This window comes from Crotalus tigris, unplaced genomic scaffold (genome assembly GCF_016545835.1).
Source record: "Crotalus tigris isolate CLP2741 ecotype Arizona unplaced genomic scaffold, ASM1654583v1 scf7180000018227.753833, whole genome shotgun sequence".
NCBI classification, from domain to species: Eukaryota; Metazoa; Chordata; class Lepidosauria; order Squamata; family Viperidae; genus Crotalus; species Crotalus tigris.
In genome coordinates, this window is record NW_024096893.1 from 254,098 (window position 1) to 275,972 (window position 21,875).

Consider the following 21,875-nt stretch of genomic DNA (forward strand, 5'->3'; position numbering starts at 1 on the left):
TCAATATGTACTGCTACCCATAACTTCTCAGTTATTAAGGAATTCATATTTATGAGCCTTGCTAGGAACCTTGCTGTGTAACTGCAGGGGTAACCATGAACACCTCTTCCTCTTTTATCCCTTTGAAAATTTTAATCAATTGTGTTTGACTTCTCAGTTTTTCTATGGTTTTGCCCCTTTATTGATACTCAGTACTTACAACCCTACTGCTATCTTTGAACATAGTAATTGCTTAAATCTTTGCAAAAATACATGACTTATTTAGCCTAATCTCTCCAGGGTGAGGAAGATAATCAAGAAACCATAAAGTCGAAGAAAGTGACAAATATTAGACGGACAGCACATTTACTATCACAGTAAAAACAATTCAGTGAAAAAAATGAATTCAGTTGATATTTTTTTAACAATTATATGTAGAGATCAAACGAAAAATTTAATTCTGAATTAAAGAATAAAATATATCAAAACTACTTTTTTCAGGACATTCTGACACATAATTAAGATGGAAAAAGGCAAAGCAGCAATTTATCAGTTCATGGGTACAGAAACATATATATTGTAATCCAATTTGATTTTTTGTTTGTACATTCACTGTCTCATAGCAGTCCCACGATGCAGTGAAAGTTAAAAATACATTATTTTGAATAAAATTGATATAAACAAAATACTGTCACCATCTTGGACAGTTCTCTGATGGCCACATGGTATACATAGTTATATAAAACAACAAATTCAGAAAGGGATGAATGATAAATTACTTAATGATTCTGCACAGTGATGAATCTGCACCAATATTCTAAGGTCATGTACTGTGGTCTGACATGGATGTTTCTAACATCATGTCACTTTCATTCATTTCAATTTCAAAAGTTTCATCTAATGGAGGGGGTTCTTCTGTGGTTTTTCTTTGATGAGGCGCTTCCAATGCCATATTGCTTTCTTCTGTGGTTTGCCTTTCTGTATCAAATTCCAATGCACCCCATGCAGGGGAGATGATGTTCTTCAATGTCTTCATAGTATGCACATCAAAATCATAGCATCTGAGTTTATCCTTAATTGCAGTCCCTAAAAGAAATCGCTTAGGTTAATTTTTCATGTAATTAAGACCTGTTTGACATGTCTTTCACTGTCTGATTATTTTTCTTTATTGCATGTTGCGGGGTTTGAGAAGTTTATCAGTAATGAAGGAACCTTGATTTCAACTTGGTACATATTAAAATATATTTGTTTTTGCAAATATGTTTATTAAAACTTTAAACAAGAAGGTAGAAGATAACACTAACAGACAGCAAGAAAGGAAAAATAAAAGAGAAAGCAAGAAGAAAGCAATAAGTGCAAGAAAAGGAGAAAAGGTAAAGAAAAATAGAAAAGAAAAAAGTACCAAGAAGTGATTTATGATATTCTTCACAACAATTATAATATAATATATATTAAAATATATTTTTATCTTCATTTTATTATTATTATTAAGCCTGGTCAAAGATTCACTATGCTAAATAACTACATATCATACATGTTTCTTTGAGGTAACCACCACAGCCAATGTGGGAAGACACAAACAAATATAAAGATAAAATAACAACTTACCAATGTAGGCTTCAGAATCTCCAATATACATTTCTATGCAATGTCCAAGCATAGTAACTGAAAATGTATCATCCCTCCTAAGACCAAGGGCCTGTTTCAAAAGGACATACAAATAAACCTAGCTTTTCAAGTATCTCTAACAGATTAAAATTCTCTAAATTCTCTAAATTCTTGTCCTTTGTAGCCAAAATAGTATCAATAACATACAAGGGAAAGGTATCAGCATCTTAGGAAGAATTCTTCACATGATTTGCCACAGATCAGGGTCTTTTAGAAATATCTGATAGTGAGAATTCATTCCTCCCACCAAACAACTCAGGTGAACTAAGCAGCATGTTGAATATAAACAGAATGTTAATATAATATAAATGGGGGAAGGGAAACAAGTAAGGGAGTGGTGACAATCCTGAACATTTTGATATCCTATGCTTTGAAGTTGTGATTCTTTAATGCACATTTTTGTTTGTACAAATAAATATATACTGAATAAAATATACACATACTGTATGAAAATAATCAATTGCACTTTCAAAGTTTCCCATCAGACTGTGTATGTATCCAATTGCAGAATACGTGGAAGCATTTTGAGGAATTAAGACCAGAGCTTGACGATGGTATTCAAGAGCTTCTTCATATTTCCTTTTAAAATAAAGATAAATAATGCATTTGACAAATTACTACAATATAATATATAATTAGAAGGATCCTGTAATATTTCTGTCTCAGATATATATTCTGCATTCCTCCAAGAACTCAAGGCACAATACAAAGAATTCCAACTTCTACATTTTTTCCACCCACAATAAAAAGCTAGCTGTATGGGCTGTGAGTTTTTATGGGTGAGGGATACAGAAATATTACTCAGAGTCACTTGACAGTGAGTTAGATGGCATATAAATTTGATAGATAATGGATATCCAATCATAAGTGTGCACACCCTCTTATAGGTAGGGATGTCACTATATTCAGATCACATTCAAACTGATGTTAAATAGTCAGTACATTCTTGCAATCGATTAAAGTGATTCTGATCAAGTCCATATAAAGTTCAGCTGTTCTAGTAGGATTTTTCTGACATTTACTCAGTTGCCTCTTGTAGCAAAAGGCATGGTTTACAAACAGCTTAGAAAGCATCAAAGGGATCTCATTGTTGGAAGGTATCAGCCAGGAGAAGGATACAAAACTATTTCCAGGGCATTGGATAAACCATGAAACACAGTGAAGACAGTCATCAAGTGGAGAAAATATGGCACAAGGACATTATCAAGTACTGGATGTCCATCCAAAAATGATGAAACAAGAAGAAAACTGGTTCAAGAAGTTGCCAAGAGACCTACAGCAATATTATAAAGAAGCTGTAGGAATTTCTGACAAATACTGATTGTGTACTACATGTGACAACAATCTCCCATATTCTTCATATCTGGACTGTGAAGTAGGGTTGCAAGACGGAAGCCTTTTCTTACAAAGAAAATCATCCAAGCCCAATTACATCTTGTAAAAATCTACATCAGGTCTAACAAAAGCATGTAAGAAAATGTGTTATGGTTTGAACCTTTTGACAATAATTCCAAAAGATATTTTGGAAACATAAACAACAGTGAGCATCACGAAAAGTACACCATACCCACAGTGAAGCATGGTGATGGCAACATTATGCTTTGTGGCTGCTTTTCTTCAGATAGAACTGGGGCTTTAGTCAAGGTGGAGGGAATTATGAACAATTTTGGAACAAAACTTCAGGTCTCTGCTAAAATGCTAAAGATGAAGAGGAATTTCACTTTTCAACATGACTGGCCCAAAACATACCCCCAAATCAACAAAAAATGGCTTCACCAGAAGACCAAAATTTTGGAATGACCTAATCCTGAATCCAATTGAAAATCTATAGGGTGACCTGAAAAGGGCTGTGTACAGAAGATTCCCTTGCAATCAGACAGATTTGGAGCTCTTTTGCAAGGAAGAGTGGGCAAAGATTCCCAAGACAAGAAGTGTCATGCTGATAGGCTCCTACCCCAAAAGACTGAATGTTGTCATAAAATCAAAATGTACTTCAACAAAGTATTAGTTTAAAGGTGGGCACACTTATGCAACTATGTTATTGTAAATTTCTTTATTGTTATTCCCCTCCTCCCAAAAAAGATTTCACTTTGCTTTTCAATTGTATTGTACAACTTATGTTATACTAAAGGTGGGAAAAATTCTGAAGTGATATATCGTGGTCTGATTATTTTAAATCTCAAAAACTGGCATTTTAATAGGAGTGTGTAAACTTTTTATATCCACTGTAGGTAGGTAGGTAGGTAGGTAGGTAGGTAGGTAGGTAGGTAGGTAGGTAGGTAGGTAGATCTGTCAATCTCCCTAGTCTAAACAAATAACTAAAGGGGAAAGGGAAACAAATAACTAAAATGACAAAAAATGAATAAACTTCGCTATTATACCACACCAACTCTTATAATACAAAAATACTTTGCCTTCGCTTTCTGAGATGTTTTTTTCCAGTCTATCTATACAGTGCTACGATTTTTATAAATTATAGAACTGGGACTAACATAAAATAAACTTAAAATAACTACTGGTTAAAAAGTTTCTCCCCCTTCAATCTCCATATGCACATACTTACTTCAGTTTTCTGCACACATGGCCCAAGTTATTCAGTAAAGGTTCCCATTTATCTACAGTCACCTGTAGCAAAATAACATCACTTATAAAGAAATATCATTCTGAGGAAAGGCCCAACTTAAATAAGGTAATTTATATTATTATAGTATGTTGGAGAATTTCCATGCATGTATAAGGAGTTCTTCAAATGGATTAGATTTAATGCCATTAAACCCTTTTAAAATGACAAAGTATACAATATATTATAAATGAATAAATAATTCATTATGAATTCTTTCTCAGTAATGTATAACAGCAGCCAGAATATTTGGGGTTTCTTGATGGATATTTTCCCACTGAATACCAATAAACTCCCTATATTATAAGTTCTGGTTAGATTTATTGAGAGGTTTACTAAGCAGTATTATTTTGAGCATATAATTATCTGGAAAAAGACAATATTGGCTAATAAAAATTTAAACAGTAAATTAATAAAAGTTATACTGACCATGATTATGCCCATTTGCACAAATATTGGAATCTGCAGCTATTGTCAGCCCTGTATCCAATATGGATGAGGAAAACTGCTGTAGGAATTCATTTGTTGGTTTTGGTTAAGGTATCAGCAGTATGTTACTAATACTCAATTGTACATCACCACTCTTTGGCTAGGCCAGATATGCTGTGGAGATTCTAATCTATGTGTCTACAGGCCATGAGGACTAGATAAGTTATAACAAGTTCAGATTAATTCTGATAATGGAGTGGATATTTGTAGGTGATAAATCTGTCTTGATATGATTCTCTAGTTCAACTCTGGACAGGGTTCCATCCTTTTTAAGAAGCAGCTCACTACTTTTCAGGTCTTCCTGTATGCATAGTTGCTGCTCAAGTAGCAGACTGAGGGAGTGACCAGGGCCTTTGCCCCAGCTTTGATGGTTTAGAAAGACCATATGAATGTGATTCATGCCACTGTCAACCCATCACATATTCTACCCTTGAAGATGAATTGGAAGCTGCAATTGATCTTAAATGCAGAGAATTGGCTACTAATAGGAAAAAGTAGGTTTGGTAACATATTTGTTTTTCGGTAGTTTCATTGGCTACCTATAGGCTTTCAGGTCCAATTCAAGGTACTGGTTATCATCTGCAAAGCCCTCTATGGATTGACATGATACTTACAAGACTATGTATGTGCATTCTGAAGTCTTCATCAGCTGAATACTAGGGCCAAGAGATGTTCTACACTTATATTTTAAAACAGCACTAGCTTGTAGCCAACAGTCTTAGTAAGAAAAATATATATAACTAAATACCTCATTTCCAATAGCTTTGATCTTTTCTAGTGCATCAAGAAACCACTTTTCTGAAGTTTTCCAGCTGAAAGAAAATAAAACACTTCATAATAGATATTTAAGTCTTTTCAATTTTTTTTTACAAAATAATAAATGAAAGGATATTTTATTTTGTGGATAGAACATACGATGTCTCAATTATATTTTATCAGAATATAGGTATTAATCCATTCTATCATTGTTCATATTCCAAGGCACCGGTGAAAATGTAATAATCGCAGACTTAATTAGGCTGTTTTTATTATGAGCGTTAAAGGAGACCAAGATGCTGAAGTCAACATAAGATCTCTTCAGTCACATTTGAATAAAAAATACATTTGGGTACTGCTTTGACAGATAAATTAATACATAATTTATAAATATGGATAGGACAGAGTAAACCAAACTTTTTTAATATTGTTGCTCTTCAGCCAAAATGCTAATAGACTTTCTTATTTCTTTGTTTCTCTTACTGCCTTGGGAATTTATGAAAATATTATGGCTGATGAGGATCAGTTTCTATTTCTCAAAAAAAACACAACAAAACAAGTGTGTATCAAGCGCTGGAACATTAAACATGACTATGTCTTAAACACAAAATCCATCCACTGTGATATCTTCAATGCATATGAAATAAACATGTCTTTGATTTTCTTTTGTTTTTAATTATGTTATAAGCTTAAACACTTTGGAGGAAAAAATGAATTAAGAATGCAGCACTAAAAGTATCTTTTAAAAAGTTGACATATTTACATGCTTTTCTAAAGTCAGCAATTTCTGAAATTATGGGGGGGGGGTTAATACAGGAATATATTGACTATTTAAAGTTGAGAGAAATAATTCTCAGGTTTTAAAAATAACGTAGTCATAGAAAGAAAAAAGTCATTGCTCTGTCAGCACAGATTTTGTTTCTTATATTAAGTTTAATAACTATAATAGCAGTAATAAATGCTGCTATTGTAGCCCTGTAATTTAATCTAGTATGCAGAATAATTTGCAGTATATAGCAGTATACTTTCACGCGTACAAACTGTCATAAAAAAATACTTACTCCCCATTCTGAAATGCTACTACCCCAACTTCATGCATAACAAAAGGATCTTCAGGTGCAATACTTAAAGCTTGGCTGAAAAAGCGTTCAGCTAATTTTGAATTGTTAGTCAATCCATACTCTAATCCAATGTACAACATTGGCAAATGGCAACTGCAAAAACAAAGATATTTAAGATAAAAGGGAGAAAAAATGCATTTAATTTTCAGCTACAACATAAAACTATCAAAATACTGTAAATTTTCATGTTTTTTATGAAAGCATAATAAATCTTACAAGCAGAAAACAGATCCATGTTATAAAGTATATCCCCCCCAAAACATATATTCCATCCACCAGTTCATCAAATACAGTTACAAAGTTCAATTATACAAAGTTAATATGTATCCTAGTGTAAATGCTAACCTGTTTTAATTCCATTTTACTTTAAATATGAACATTCCCTCATTAAGACATTGCTATCAGATTGCACTGATATTACAAATGAAGGCAAATATACGTGTCCCAGGACAATGCAATAGAATATAGCTTCCAAGATCTGCAAGTGGGCATTGCACACCATCCAGGGGCTACCTTAGAAGGACAAATCATGCACTGCATAGATCGCTTGGAAGTGGGAGATACTTCTAATGTAATCTACCAGATCCTCTGCATGGATTGTCCCTGTGACTATGTAGGACAGATGGGGAGGAAGCTAACCACCAGATTGCAAGAACACAAATGAGCAGTCAGACAAGGAGATACAAACTCATTGATAGCCTCACATTGCAATGAACAAGGACATACATTCAATGTATACATTCAAGCTACTAAAATTGTTGGCTGTGCAGGTACAAAGATAGCCAGGGAAATGTTAGTCAACAGGAGTGCTCATTTACCACTAGCTTATCAGGTACTTAGGAGCCAAGGACTTGGCAACACAAGGAAACAACAGCTGATCATCAGCCATCAACACCCCAATGAACCAATAAGAGGGCACCACATAAATACGACTAATCGATAGTCCAAAGAACATATTCCAATAGAGAGAAGTTCCCTGAGGATGGGCTCCAGCATCAGCCTGAAAGCTCAGAAGAGTAAACTTCTAGTCCTGCTGATCAACCCAGATTGGAACTTGCATTCCTATTCCATGGGAGTTGGAATTGTGACGTACCCCTTCATCAACTGGGCTGCTGTGAAATACGCTGCCATGGCCTGATCATGCTCACTCTCAACTGCAAATGAATGTCCATATGCTATCCATGCTGGCCCATATGTTCTTTCTAGTGTAGTGGCTTTACTGAAACAGAAAAAAAAAACAATTTTCCAAAACAACAGTTTATTAAACTTGCAATATTATAACTATTTAATAAATAATTAAATTATTAATAGAAATGCTATACTTCAAAACATAGATTTTTTTAAAAAAAGAAATGACAAATATACTTCTTAGCTTCAAATTCTCAGGAAGTAAAACTTACCTGAGGTATCTTCTGGCATGTTCATTTTTATGGCCAACCATGAGATAATAGCATCCTACAGCAAACCAAGAGACCTAAAACCAAAAATTAAATTAAACAGAGTTTATTACAGAAATATAAATTAGAAAAACGAACACTTCATGAATCTAATAATACTACAATATATAAATGCAGAGCCACATATGTTGTGTCTTTAAAAGGCATATATGCAAATGTTTATATTGTACTCCCTTCATTGCACTTGTCATGTTTTATATTAATCTTTTAATGATTTTATTGTAATTATTTGATAGTGAGCTGTCCAAAATTGCTGAGTCAGATGGCATACAAGTTTGATACATTATTATTACTCTATGTTTTTAACTATTTTGATAGCCTTGCTCTGACAAGTACATACATAGTTGCCAGTGATTTTTTTCTGTACATTTTCTTGAAAATTTGCTCCCATTTGAGGCAATTCCTTATTTTCGCAGTGCTGAATCCACAGCATTTTGTTGCTGAGAAAATCTTTTTTTACATGGCAAGCAGAAAGCAGAATGGATTCTAATAACGTTATAAATACTGTGTGCATTTAAGACAGCATGATGGTAAGTAAAATAACCCCTTCTCTTTCCTTCTGATGCATTCTACATTAAACTTAATAATATCGATAACTTTAGTTTAAATCAGAATATCCTACCAGAATCCTAGCTATGCTACCATTCCATTCTGTGTTTCCTTAGAATTTTTCTAAGGCCTTGGAAACATAACTTTTTTATATGAATATTCTTTTTCTGATCTTCTCAACATTGCTTTATTATATTACTTGCATTCTTATTAACAATGTCCTCTAGGAAAAAATCTCCAGCATCTGATTAATTAATGAAAATCTGTCATCACCTTGCACTTCGGCAACCACAATATTTCGTACAACAATGGAGCATTTTTGCTCCAAAGTTTAGAATAAGTATCAGAGACAAATGTTTAACTCCCCAGAATCAGAAATCTAAGAGAGAGAGAAATCTAGAGAGAATCTAATGCCAAAGTCTACCTTTCCTCAGAAATTCTTTACATGGCAAGGGTCCAAGGCCTGTGTGCCTTACTACTTTACAAAAAAAAATATTATTCTAATATACACTTCCACATTTATAATACAGCTGTCACTCATCATGGCAGATTGATCAAATTCAAATATTTAGATTTACTGCAACCTTCTCACATAAATTGTGTCTGAACTGGAATGTTTATATTGGACACTTTCTTGAGTGTTGCACAGTTTGTGCACGAATCAGCTTTAATATCCTCACCTAGACATATCAAATTGTGTATTTCACTATATACAGTCTAATGTTGATCTTTTGTTTAAATTATAGCAGTGCTATTAAAAATAAAAAATATATAACTTACAGGATTATTTGGATACAAATCCACCAGTTTATGAGAAAGATAGAAAAGTTCTAGAAAAATAGAATGAATATGTTCAGCAAGATTTATGTCAGACACAATAGAGAAATTATATCATGATTTTAAAAAGTATGCAAACTGAAAAGAAATCAGACTAAAAATATTTTTAAATGATTAAAATAATAAAATGATCGAACAAGTATTAGAAAATTACACTATAAAATCTAATTTCCAAATCTCCTTTCTAACAGTTTCAAAAACATACAAAGACATCACTTTAGTCTAATTAACAGAATAACATGTGAGTTGCATATTAATTAAAAAGTAGTATAGGTATAATTTTCATTTACTGGATCGACTTCCAATTTCCATTTTTTAAGATGCTGACTTTTTTGTTAGAAACAAGTGTCTGAATGGGTCTCATCTCTACCAACTTCTAAAGTCTTGGATTTTTCCAATACAAATGAATCAATTTTACTTTGCACTGAAATCTACATGCTTACTTAGAAAACGGTGAATTAAATACTGTAAAATTAGATGCAATATTGACTCATTTTAGTTACATATTATAAATTATAAAACACAAAATCATTTTTTCTTGTAAAAGGAGTATCTTTTTTAAAGTTCTTAATGCAGACCCAAAAGTATGGTGCAATATTTGAAAAAATAATTAAATCTTACAAGCAAACTCTTGGGTTAATATTATAAAATATTGAAATCATTACATCACAAATAGAAAGGAAACAGAACCTCTCTCAGCCCATTGGCTGAAGTACAATGAAGGGATGGCTGATGAAAAATACTGCCTGCCCGTCCAGGGCCCACTCACCTTGCTGCCCAGGGGCTCCTCAGTAGAAAAAGTGGCAGGAGTGGAAGTGACTTACAAGAGGGATTTGCAATCTCCTGTTGGCTTCCCATTGAAAAGGCGGCTGCAAATAGTGATCATGAGACTGCAGGGCGCTGCATCTTTAAGTGCAAGCCAGTTGCCAAGCATCTGAATTGCAATCATATGACTACAGGGATGCTGTAACTGCTGCAACATCAAGACCAGTCATAAGTTGCCCTTATTTCGCACTAACATAATTTTGGTTGCTGAAGTAGTAGTCATAAGCTGAATGCTACTTGTAGGCTGTTGTCCCAGTGAAATAGATTTAACCTCGTTATATCTTTACAGGTTGGCTGAGCCACATAAACAAGTTTTGGAGGTTCAGCAGTTAAAAGTCTTGAAAAGTGTCATACAGTCCCTGTCTTTCTCCAAAAGTCTTTGCATTTGTGGGAATTGGGTGCTGTCTTGGTGTTTTGTAGCTATAATTACTGCTAAGTTCCCAAGCCTAGCTCCAGGCATAGGTCAAGCCAAGATGCTTACAGTCTGGCAGCTTTCAGGCCCCAAAACTATGAATGACAGGTGATGATTTTTCAAAGGTGAGTTTTTTATTGTTTCTACATCTATAGACAGAATGTTGCTAAACTAAACCTTCACGATCTGCATCTACTATATTCTCTGAGAACAATTAGGGAGGTGCTGTCTCTTTCTCTCACACAAAATATCTGGACTGAGTTGTCTCTTATTCCTCTCCAGTGCAGCCCCTTTCTTCTGGGAATCTAGCCTACTACATTCAATTACATCCCCTTCCCCTCTGAAAACCCTTTTCTCCCCCTCCATTTTACTCTCAATAATGAATTATTTGTATCCTTAGATATAAAGTGCCTGTTCATGAGTCACAATAAAAGTAACATTAGGAAAATAAAAATAAAGGAAATGCCTGGAAACTTTAAAAGTAATCTGCTCATTTTCAACATACATAAAACAATTTCTCACCATTTGCTTTATTCAGCTCCACAAGGGTCCCAATATGTACAGGTAAACAACTGGCATGGAATGGATCCTTTTCCATTACTCTACAAATAAGCCCAAATAAGATCTTATAATTTTTTAGAAAGTTACTTAAGTATAACCAAATCATTGTTACTGATCTTCAGATTGTGGAATTATAGAATGTGTTACTTTTGCATCCTCCCATCCTTCAAAGGATCCAGAGGAAACCCTAAAGAACTGCGGTTTCTTAAAACACACCAACCCAAATAATCAGTTTCATTCAAATTTCCTTAATTCCTTAGTCAGGAATAGAGTTTCTATAGCTATGAAACCTTGGAAAGCCAGACTGACATTTATCTAAAGACAAATAGCTGTGACTGGTAGGCTCATTTATAGCGTTATAAATGAGGAAAGGAAGTGCTTTACCCTTAGAACACCCACTGTTCTTGAACTGGGATTCCAGTTTAGGGATACATTCTAAAATGGTTGTACTTAAATTGTAGGTAAATTCATGAAGAGACTATAGAGAATGATCACGAAGGACAGGAGGAAGAGCCACTTCCAAGGCAATCAGCAAGAAAGCAGGGATTGAGCCCATTCCAAGAAACTAATTTCATTAAATGTCTCAAAGAGACCCCTCCTTAGTTGACATGGAGAAAAAGTGAGGGAGGGGAAAATGCAAAACTCTGTTAGTATAACTGTTACAATAAGTAGCACTGGCCTATGTGATATTGGTTTCTTAATTTGGTCTACCTTATAGGGTTGACATTTCAACATATCTTGGTAAAGGAGCAAATAGTAATTGCTTGTTTGTGAGTTGAGGCTCCAGTTTGGGACAGTTGCTGTCAAGATGCTTATGCAGAATCTGCTTTTCTTTGTGAGCGTAATGGCATTATTTAAGACTGAGAAAAAATTAAATGGGTCGAACAGCTTAAGAACAACTGTCCCAAAAGAACAAAAAGTATGAAAAGACTTATTACAGATATGACTGATTCTGTGCCCCAGTAGAACTCTTTCATCAATATTGTGACTTAGAAGAGAATATTCCTATTCCAGTTCCCGAATGCCATAGGCCAAGTGCCTGTCTTCACAGCATTTTCCTTCAAGACACTCTCCCAAGTGGCCTTATCCTCATGGAGCTCTCCATGGGTGAAGTTCTTCTCCAAGACCAGAAGCTAAGGAAAGGGTATCTCCATTTACTCTAATATTTTGCATGATAATCCCTAGTTGTACTGCATTACAAATTCTTAACTGAATTCAACATTGCAAAGAATATAAGCACATAATTAATTGCTTTATATTTGTAAACTAAAACAGATAGCTTTTAACCATTTTAATAAACAAGATAAACAATTATTTTACAAGAATGCTAAAATATGCAAGAATGATCACAAATAAATTCTACTATTACAAATGCAAATACTTACACAGAAGTAAGTTTGTAGCACATTTTAAAATCACAGTTATAATAATGCCTTTCTGCTAAAGACACTACTACATCGAGATTATCTTGAAGACCATCTACAGATTCAGGAATCAGTGTTTCACTAGGTTTATTGTACTGCAAGGCATAAGAAATTTCAGTTGAGAAACAAATAGCACCTCAGAAGAATAGTAAAATTTATCAGAGAAAACAGATTCTTTTCATATCATCACCTTAGTTCAAAAAGTCTGCTTTCTCTAGAAATATTTGCTTAGTAAGATAAAACACATTTGCAAAAAACAATGGGTATGTTTACTGAGATGGATTTACTCATCACATCTGATCCTTTTAACAGTTCAACTATTCAAGGTATCATTTAGTATCTCCTCAAATGTCACATGTAATGTTCGATCTCCTTACTCATCCCATCCAGTATTAACCATATTGCTTGCTAAAAACAGAGATTTTTGTTTCTCTAGGCCAGAGGTAGGCAACCTTGGCTCTTTTATGACTCATGGACTTCAACTCCCAGAATTACTCGGCCAGCCATGCTGACTCAGGAATTCTGGGAGTTGAAGTCCATGAGTCATAAAAGAGCCAAGGTTGCCTACCCCTGCTCTAGGCCCTTGTGCTCTAGACAATTCTAGAAAAAAAAACTATTAGAGAAAATAAAATCTGTCTTTGAACTCCCAGCTTTTTTTACTTTTTTGCACTTCCACCCATACTGACCTCTGCCTAAATAAACCCTTGCTATAGCCAAGGAAATACTTTTCCTATCCTTTTCTTTGAATTAAATCTGATGCCAAGAATGTCCCTTTTAATACAGAAAGAAAGGAAAGCTGAATGTATTCCAAGTTTCAGGTCCTTCAGAAATCTCAATGCTATAGTTGGGGGGGGGGTTTGGCTTGATGGTCAAGGACACTCTGTGATCAGGGATACTGATCTGGAATGTGAGTACCTATGTGTGAAATTGAGCCACAGGGATACACTAAAGATTAGAGGTGTATCTAACTGCCGAGCAGGATGACTCTGGGACACTTTCATGTCTCTGGGAGACTTTCATGTCTATGTCTCATTTACTGGATCTGGTAAGGCCTCTATCAGTTTCTCTCAAGTAATCTCTGCCTATCTTATGTAAGTGCCTCATTTATTCAGAGATATTATGTGATCTGCAGGTGAAAGGATTTGGATCACCTTTTACCATATCCAGATTATGTCTGAGTTTCACAGGATCCTTTAGATGTCGGCCCCAGATACCTACTGGATCTGGATAGTTTTCAGAAGGGTCCTGAGGAGTTCCCCAGTGCTCTAGTCTAGCAGGCAACTCTGCTAAAAACTTGATAATCACTGGCAACAGAAGATGAACCAAGCCCTGGATGAGACTGCTTTTATTTTTGAGGAGTTATAATTTTGAGTATTATTTACTTTTTAATCCTTACTGCATATATTTTTAATTGTGTTTCTTTATATTTTGTTAACCACTAAGAGTCACTTGCTAGATACAAATATGAATTAATAAAGATTTAAATCTCCGTTTTCCCTATCAGCTTCCATCATTTGAGCCCTCACATGCTGAATCACTATAATATGGCTTAATACTACCTTATATTTTTATTTTCCCTTTCTGATTTCTGGGACATATGTATTTGCCCTCACCCTCAGTTTTCTAATTTCAATACTCATTTTGCATTTATCTTTTGAACGCTTATGATTGATGATTTCAGAAGAGCAGGCTCTAACTGATTCAAAATATATAAAAAGCCAGTATATGAACAATGTCTCATTGAGTTTACATTTACAGGTAGTCCTCGCTTAATGGCCACAATTGGAACCAAATCTCAATCACTGAACTAAGTGGTTGTTAACTGAGATATCCTGACTGCCCATGTGACAGCTTTGCTCAATTATTGCAATTCCTGGTTGCAGTTGTTAAATGATTACACAGGTCATAAAGCAGAGTCCCAGGTAAGGAGTGCAAAGTGCCTGTGTGGTGAGGGGGAAGGGAAGGAGATCTTGAGAGGCTCTGCTCAAGAGCTAAAAATCCTCCCTACTAAAATCTAAATAGGATTTTCAGCCCTGATGGAGCCTATGACAAGTATTCCCCCATTCATCGGAGGCAGCCAGCATTTTTAATCTTACTGTGCTACTTCTATGCTTTCTGCTTGAATTTTGACTCCCTCTCTTCTTAAATGCCTCTCTGAAAGAGCTGCCTGCTGAAGAAGTTCAGTTCCCCTCTGTGTGTGGAAAGAAACACCTTTGGTGGGGTACAGCAACAGAGATGTAAAATTGGAGTTCTGTTTTCACCCCACAAAATGAGTTCAGCTCCCCTCCACACATGGAAAGGAATGTCTTCAGCAAGTGTAGGAATGAAGCTCAGATCTTTAGGATGCAAGCATCATTTCCCCATCCTGCTGAAGGAGCTCAGCTCTTTTCAGCCAGCTCCCAGGGACAAGAGGGAGCCCTCTTGGCAGGTTTGCAATTTTCCCTGCCAGCTTCCCCTTTGTCTTTCTGAGGAAGCCAGCACAAAAGATTGCAAATGGCGACCATGTGGCATGCTTGGCAACCATTTATAAATGTAAACAAATTTTCAAGCTCCCAGACAGCAATCATGTAAGGGGGGGAATGGACAGTGTAATATTTTATAATAGCCAGAAGAGCTGTATGGGTCGTAAAGCATTCTTTCCAAGATGTGGTAACTTTGAACGGTCATTAAGCAACAGGTCGTAAGTCAAGGATTGTCTGTAACATTTATTTTTAAAAAATTACCTTTTTTAATTTGTTCTCAAACAGAAAATGTAGTAATACTTGTTCTTCTTCTGTACACTGTTTTCTAAGAGGTAGAGATTCAAGTAGCTCTTTTTCTGAAAATAAAATGAAGTAGATAAAGATTTAAAAACTATATCGCATCCAAATGGTCCTACCTTTTTATATAAGGGTTTTACATTTCATTACCATCTCAGTAATTTGTTTTATGACACAGAAAAAAAAGCAATTGGCAAATCTTTCTCCAAGTGCTTGGCAATGTCCTAAAAACCTAAATCTTGTAAAAAGATCAGTGAAGGTTGTATATGCTAACTAATGGATTCTACATACGGTATGTCGTATAAAGATTTTTTTTAATTAAGTGAAGAAAAAACATTATCCAAACCTTCTTCCGCTGTTAACATATGGTGCGAAGTTAGAAGGTCAAATGCTTCAAAGCAGTAAACGTCAAGTTTCAAAGCCTCTTTGTAGCTGAACGTTGCTAGGGTTCTGTTGTCAAGAGCATCATAGATCTTCCCTCTCAAAAGGCAAATCGAGCTCTTGATCTAATAAGAAAGAACGGTTAGAATCCAGAGACTAAACCCAGGTTTTCAATTAGAATTTGAGCCCAAATTACATCTGAGTAATACACTGTTTTTTTAATAATATGTCCCTTTCAACAGATTTTTTTTTTATATAAAGCTCTATAAACTGGTTTGTTGTCTATCTAAATTAGGAAGTAAAAAAATTATACCCACTTATTTCCTTTTACTGTAAGATTACTTTCCCCCTCTTATGGTTCTCCAGTTTTGTTGGAAAAGGCTTTTTCAGAGGACATCAGACTGAAGTTGGTATGAATAAAGTATGGGTCTATCTCAGTGTTTCTCAACCTTGACAATTTTAAGGCATGTGGACTTCAACTCCCAGAATTCCACAGCCATCTGTGGAATGCTGGCTGTGGAATTCTGGGAGGTGAAGTCCACATGCCTTAAAATTGTCAAGGTTGAGAAAAACTGGTCTATGTAGACACAATGGAGATTCCTCAAATACTTTTATTTTTATTTTATTTTCATCTAGCTAAAGTTAGATCTTCTAATAATCCTCCTAAACGTATTCCCAAGTAACACTTACTGAAGTTTGTGAAATTTCCCAGTCATTAGAACAGTCTTTCACTGCACTTTCATCCTTCAAGTATTTTTCAAACAATCTTTTGTTGATTGGTTCTTCCATATCGAGTATATCGAGAGCCTGCTGATATTCTTTTGCAGCATACTACACAGAGAAACTCAGAGTATGAACATTTATGATTGAAGCAGCAGTGCATAGAAAATAAAGTATTGCTTAACCAATTCACACATTATATGTTTAAAGACAACTCTACCTTCATACATCTACCTACCCCACATTATACTAGATTTGTCTTACCTCTTCAGTCTCATAATCTATAGTATACAATGCTTCAATTTCTATTCACTTAATCCATTCGTTGTTCTAATTATCTTATCCATGCTTTTTAATTCCATTCCCCATTTCTCTTATTTTCCTCTAAAAAGTATCTTCAGAAATAAACTGAAGATAGCTATTTATTCTCATGCTTCTACACCAACTCACATAGCTACAATTGTGTTGCCTTGTCGCGAGATGGGTGGCAACCAAATTTAATAAATAACCAAAATAAATAAAATTGTTTATATAAATATTTATATTAATTCATTGTTGTTAATACTGTAGTTTTGTATCTTTGCAAAAGAAAAAGATTAAGAAAATTATAGTGCTTAAAATATCATCTGAACTGTAGCTTAATTAAAATTAGAAGATAGACAAAATCAAATTTTTAAATTTTGATTTGGGAATTTTTTTATTCTCATTGGCAATTTACTAGAAATGTGTTGTTACTAAATACTTACATGACATCTAGCTGCAAGGTACTGACATGCTTCATGTAACTAAAGAAAATAGAAACTCTGATTAGTTTTCAGTTGAAGATGAACTGTATTAAGAGGACTTGATGCTCAATATGCCCTTTGTATCTCTTATTTATCCCATTTATCCAGTTCTACATTCATTTTATTTTATATTTTTTTCTATAACTTAACTGAACTACCTGTTTGCACTTACAGGGATGTTTTCTGGCTTTAAACAAAACACCCAAAGAATCCTATATATTCTCTATTAATGAGAAACTTTTTACCAAATGCAAAATTCTAGCCCAGTGGAAGAGAGAGATGTCCATGGGAAAGAGAGAAAAAGAAATAACAGTGGTAGCATTTGTGTAAGTGGAGGTGTGTTTGAACTAATTTTTATCTCCAGCTTTTCTGTTGCTAACATCTAACTTTTAACACACTGCTCCCAGCAAATATATTCTAACCAGGAAAAAAAAGGTTCTCACACATGCTATAAAATAAATAAATTTAAGCTGAAGTACTACAGTATGTCTGTGGTTACTTACCTTATCTAATTTTCTTGACCTAAGAGCATGTGCTGCCCTGTGATACTGTGATGTAAGGTAAAGACATTGAGCCAACCAATAAATGTCTTGTGGATCTTCTAAAAATAATCATACAGGCATATAAAAAACAATATTACATATAGCTTATCAGTTGTACTTTATTTGCATGTTACTGTTAATTCACAGTACAATACACACTGGTCGTTTTATTCACAACATTTCTGCCGCATACAAATTGAGCTCATTTATAAATTCTTAGCATTGAAATTCACATGCATCTGCATGAACACTGCAACCATATGAAAGCAAACTACGTACTCTGTGTGATCTGAGTATCAAAAGCCAGGACATCAAGACAGCTGTACTGACTGTATATGATATAGTGACAAGACATCTAACTCTTAGAAGTCAAGAACATATATTATGCAAGTAGTCCTCACTTAACAACCCTATTTGTGACAAGCAATTGCACAGCTAAGGCATTCACTAAGTGGGAAATCACATGATCGCAATTGAGCTTTCCAGTTGGTTAGAGACAAGATTTAGTTTCACCTTCATTTGCCTCCTAACCACTCCCTCACCCCTTGGAATGTTCAAGACCAACTTACTGTCTTGTACATATCAAAGGCAATGCAATCATGCCTCAGCCTGGGGATGAGAACTGCAGCTGAACTATATAAATAGCTTACAGTTCTCTTTCTCCAATCTCTCCACTCTGGGGGAGGGTTTTTTTTTTAAACAAGCAAGCAATCTCTCCTTGCCTGACCTTTTCCCATTGTTGGCATGATCACATTGCTTTCAATGTGTAGAACAGGCATGTAAAAATGCCAGCCCAAAGGCCGGATGCGTCACGCCAAAACCATGCCCACCCCATTGCCGGCAATGGGGAAAAAGTCACAATACATTGCGTGACGTCATGTGACATTGCAAGTTTGACATGCCTGGTGTAGAACTAACAGTTTATTCTCTTGAAATCTCCTAGCACCCCAGGCTGCCAACACAACCATATTGCTTTTGATGTATAGAAGAGCAAACAGCTTATTTTCTTACAATATCTTTTCAATTTCTCTGCTCTGCAAAGGAAGAAAAAAAAACAAAAACAAAAAACCAGAGGCCAGGCATAGGACAACATATATGGATTGTAATGGCAATCACATGACTGAAGGATGCTATGAAGGTCATAAATAGATCATAAATGTATTTTTAGTACTGTCATAATTTCAAATTATTTGTGAGGACTACCTGTATAGCTCATCAGTTCTCAACTTTCCCACTTAAAATAGCCAACCCACAAAGATAGAGTATATAGTAAGGGAAAATTAAAAGGAAAGTTCAAAGTAATTTTTTAAAACACATATACATATAAGATAAAATATTCAACTTACCATGGGACAATGATGCTACTTTATCTGCCCAAAATAGAGCACTTTGATACTGCTGCTGTTTTTGGGAAATAAACAGTTACAATTTGTTATTAGTAAATAAATATATATTATATACATATCTTGTAATCAAGGAGCTCTATACAGAAATCCACACTCCTGCATCTTAGTTTTGCAGCAAACCTGGAAGCTAGGTTAAGCTGAGAAATTTTGATAGGGCTAAAGTTTATCAAGTAATTTTCATGAAAATACAGGTAGTCCTCAATTTACAAGCATTTTTTTAGTGACAGTTAAAAGTTAAAAATGGCACTGAAAAGTGACTTATGATCATTTTTCACATGACCACTGTAGCATCCCTTTGATCATGTGATCAAAATTCAGATGTTTGGCAACTGGCCTCCATTTATGACAGCTGCAGTGTCCTGGGGTCGTATGATTACCTTTTGTGACCTTCTGACAAGCAAAGTCAATGGGGAAGCAAGATTCACTTAACAACTTAACAACTGCAGTGATAGACTTAATAACTGTGGCAAGAAAAGTCATAAAATGGGGCAAAACTCACTTAGCAACTGTCTTGCTCAGCAACAGAAATTTTGAGCTCAATTGTGGTTACAAGTGGAGGACTACCTGCAAAGGAATTCGAATCTAAGCCTCTCAAGTATTTTGTTTATCACGTTAATCTCTATACTGTGCTATTTAGAAGACATTTTTCTAATAAACCTGTACTGGAATAATGATGCTTCAATGTATTTTAGATCCACAAAGACAGAGACAAGCACTATCTTCAGTCTTGCACCATGTTCTTTTCAATCAAGTGGAGAACAGGTGGAGAGACCAATTCAAGTCCCCCAGACTGCAGGGACTTGTTTGGCAGACACCAGGATTTAAAAACTGATCTGAAGGCATTAATTAATCAATGAATGAATCAATCAAATAAAGAATAAAAACCAAGGGCAGATAGTAACAAACAACATCCTGCATTTTTATGCAGTTCAAGGCATATTCATTCCTTCTCCTGGAGCTCTTGCCTCAACAGCCCTTTGCTGCTCTTCCTCTTTCCAATTAACTAGGGAGAAGCCGCGGCAAGTGTCAGGGAGAGGGAAGCCAGAAACTCACTCGCAGCTCCCTGGCGCGTTGCTTTGGCGATTCCCTAAGTCCCAAAGCCCCCCGCGCCCCACGCTCAGGAACGGTCCCACTCGCCCCACTTCCCAGACCACGTCCAGGCGATAAGCAGCCACAGTGTCAGGACCCGAGCCCAAAGGGATGCTGCCTCGAAAGCCTCCCGCGACCTCACCTGGTCGATGTATTGCCGCACCCGCTTCCTCAGGCGCTCCAGATTCATCCCCCTTCCGTGCCCGCCCGCGGGAGGAACCGGGTGACCAGGCTGGCCCGTTCCCTAGAGCCCCCCTCGGTGCTGGTGGACACTTTGCAACTGCCGCTATCTTCCTGACCCCGAGTGAGCAGCTTCCGAAACTTAAGACCCGCCCTCTGTGCATTCAACGCGTCCCTCTCGCCATTGCTTCACGAGTCCGTTAGCAATTACTTTCCTCCCCAGTATGGGCCTGTGTGCCGTTCTCAATTGCACGCCAGAAACGCGGCCTCTGCGCTTGGCGTTCCGAGGATATCTGACCTACAGAGGGTAAGGTACCGAGGCTTTACTTAGGAAAGTGGTAGTGTTGTTGTTGTTGTTGTTATTATTATTATTATTATTATTATTATTATTATTATTATTAGTAGTAGTAGTAGTAGTAGTAGTAGTAGTAGTAGTAGTAGTAGTGGTGGTATTTAATTATTTCTAGAAGGGAAAGAAATTGTGGGGAAGAGGTAGCAATCCTTTTATTCCGAATTTGAACGACATAGGTGGGTTCCAGAATTATTACTTTTTATATATGTTAATGATTTATACATTAATGGCATTTAATTTTTTTCCTTATAGAAAAAAATAATTGAGTAATGCAAAACAGAAATAACTCTTTTTTGTACTTCTTAATAAGTGACATCACTAGGCATGCTAAACCATCAGCAATCAATAAAGGAATTCCATAATTACAGTACAAGTTAAATATTAAATTTACAGTCCAGCTTTCATCTAGGGCCTAGGTCCATTTTCTGCCTGTAAGGTACAGTGTGATTACCCAAGGCAACTTAGTAAACTTCTGTGGCTGAAGATGGACTTGAATCTGGGTCCCACCAGACCATGTCCAAAACCTTAACTACATCTCTTATCCACAGAATTATTGAATAATTGAAACAACAGTATTACACTGGATTGGGTACTGAATTGTTATTTCTAGCTGTGGATGACCAGAAATTGAAATGCTAGTTCCCACCAACCAGTGCTTTTATACCCAATGTTCAGTAATGATGGGAAGTATTTTTCTTTCTAGTTTTCTTATAAATGTATGGAACGTATATAAGGTGATCAACCGTCCTCCTTTAGGGAGGACAGTCCTCCTTTTGTGAGTTCTGTCCTCCCTCGAAAAGTGTCCTCCTACATGTCCTCCTTTTTGATATTTGAAGACTAATCTGCAGGGCTTTTTTTTTTCTCATAGAACACTCAGAACGGCGTTCCGGCACCTTTTTTGATGTTTTTTTTCAACTTTTGCATGAGCTGTGCTACTCCCCCTATTGGCTTTCGAAAGCCAAT

At 35.6% G+C, this 21,875-nt stretch overlaps 1 protein-coding gene across 1 annotated transcript; it reads right to left on the reverse strand.

Moving 5' to 3' along the window:
- Nucleotides 1-395: 395 nt before the first annotated feature.
- On the reverse strand, nt 396-20,723 carry CDC16 (cell division cycle 16). The gene is made up of 18 exons (XM_039349131.1): nt 20,523-20,723; nt 19,232-19,286; nt 17,847-17,944; nt 17,305-17,343; nt 16,529-16,669; nt 15,804-15,963; nt 15,422-15,516; nt 12,660-12,793; nt 11,236-11,315; nt 9,420-9,469; nt 8,034-8,107; nt 7,727-7,852; nt 6,574-6,726; nt 5,505-5,568; nt 4,211-4,272; nt 2,091-2,226; nt 1,588-1,678; nt 396-1,065 (listed from the first exon to the last, which is right to left on the reverse strand). Exons 1-18 carry the CDS (start codon nt 20,568-20,570, stop codon nt 803-805), a joined length of 1,869 nt encoding a protein of 622 aa, XP_039205065.1. The 5' UTR covers nt 20,571-20,723; the 3' UTR covers nt 396-802.
- Nucleotides 20,724-21,875: the final 1,152 nt, after the last annotated feature.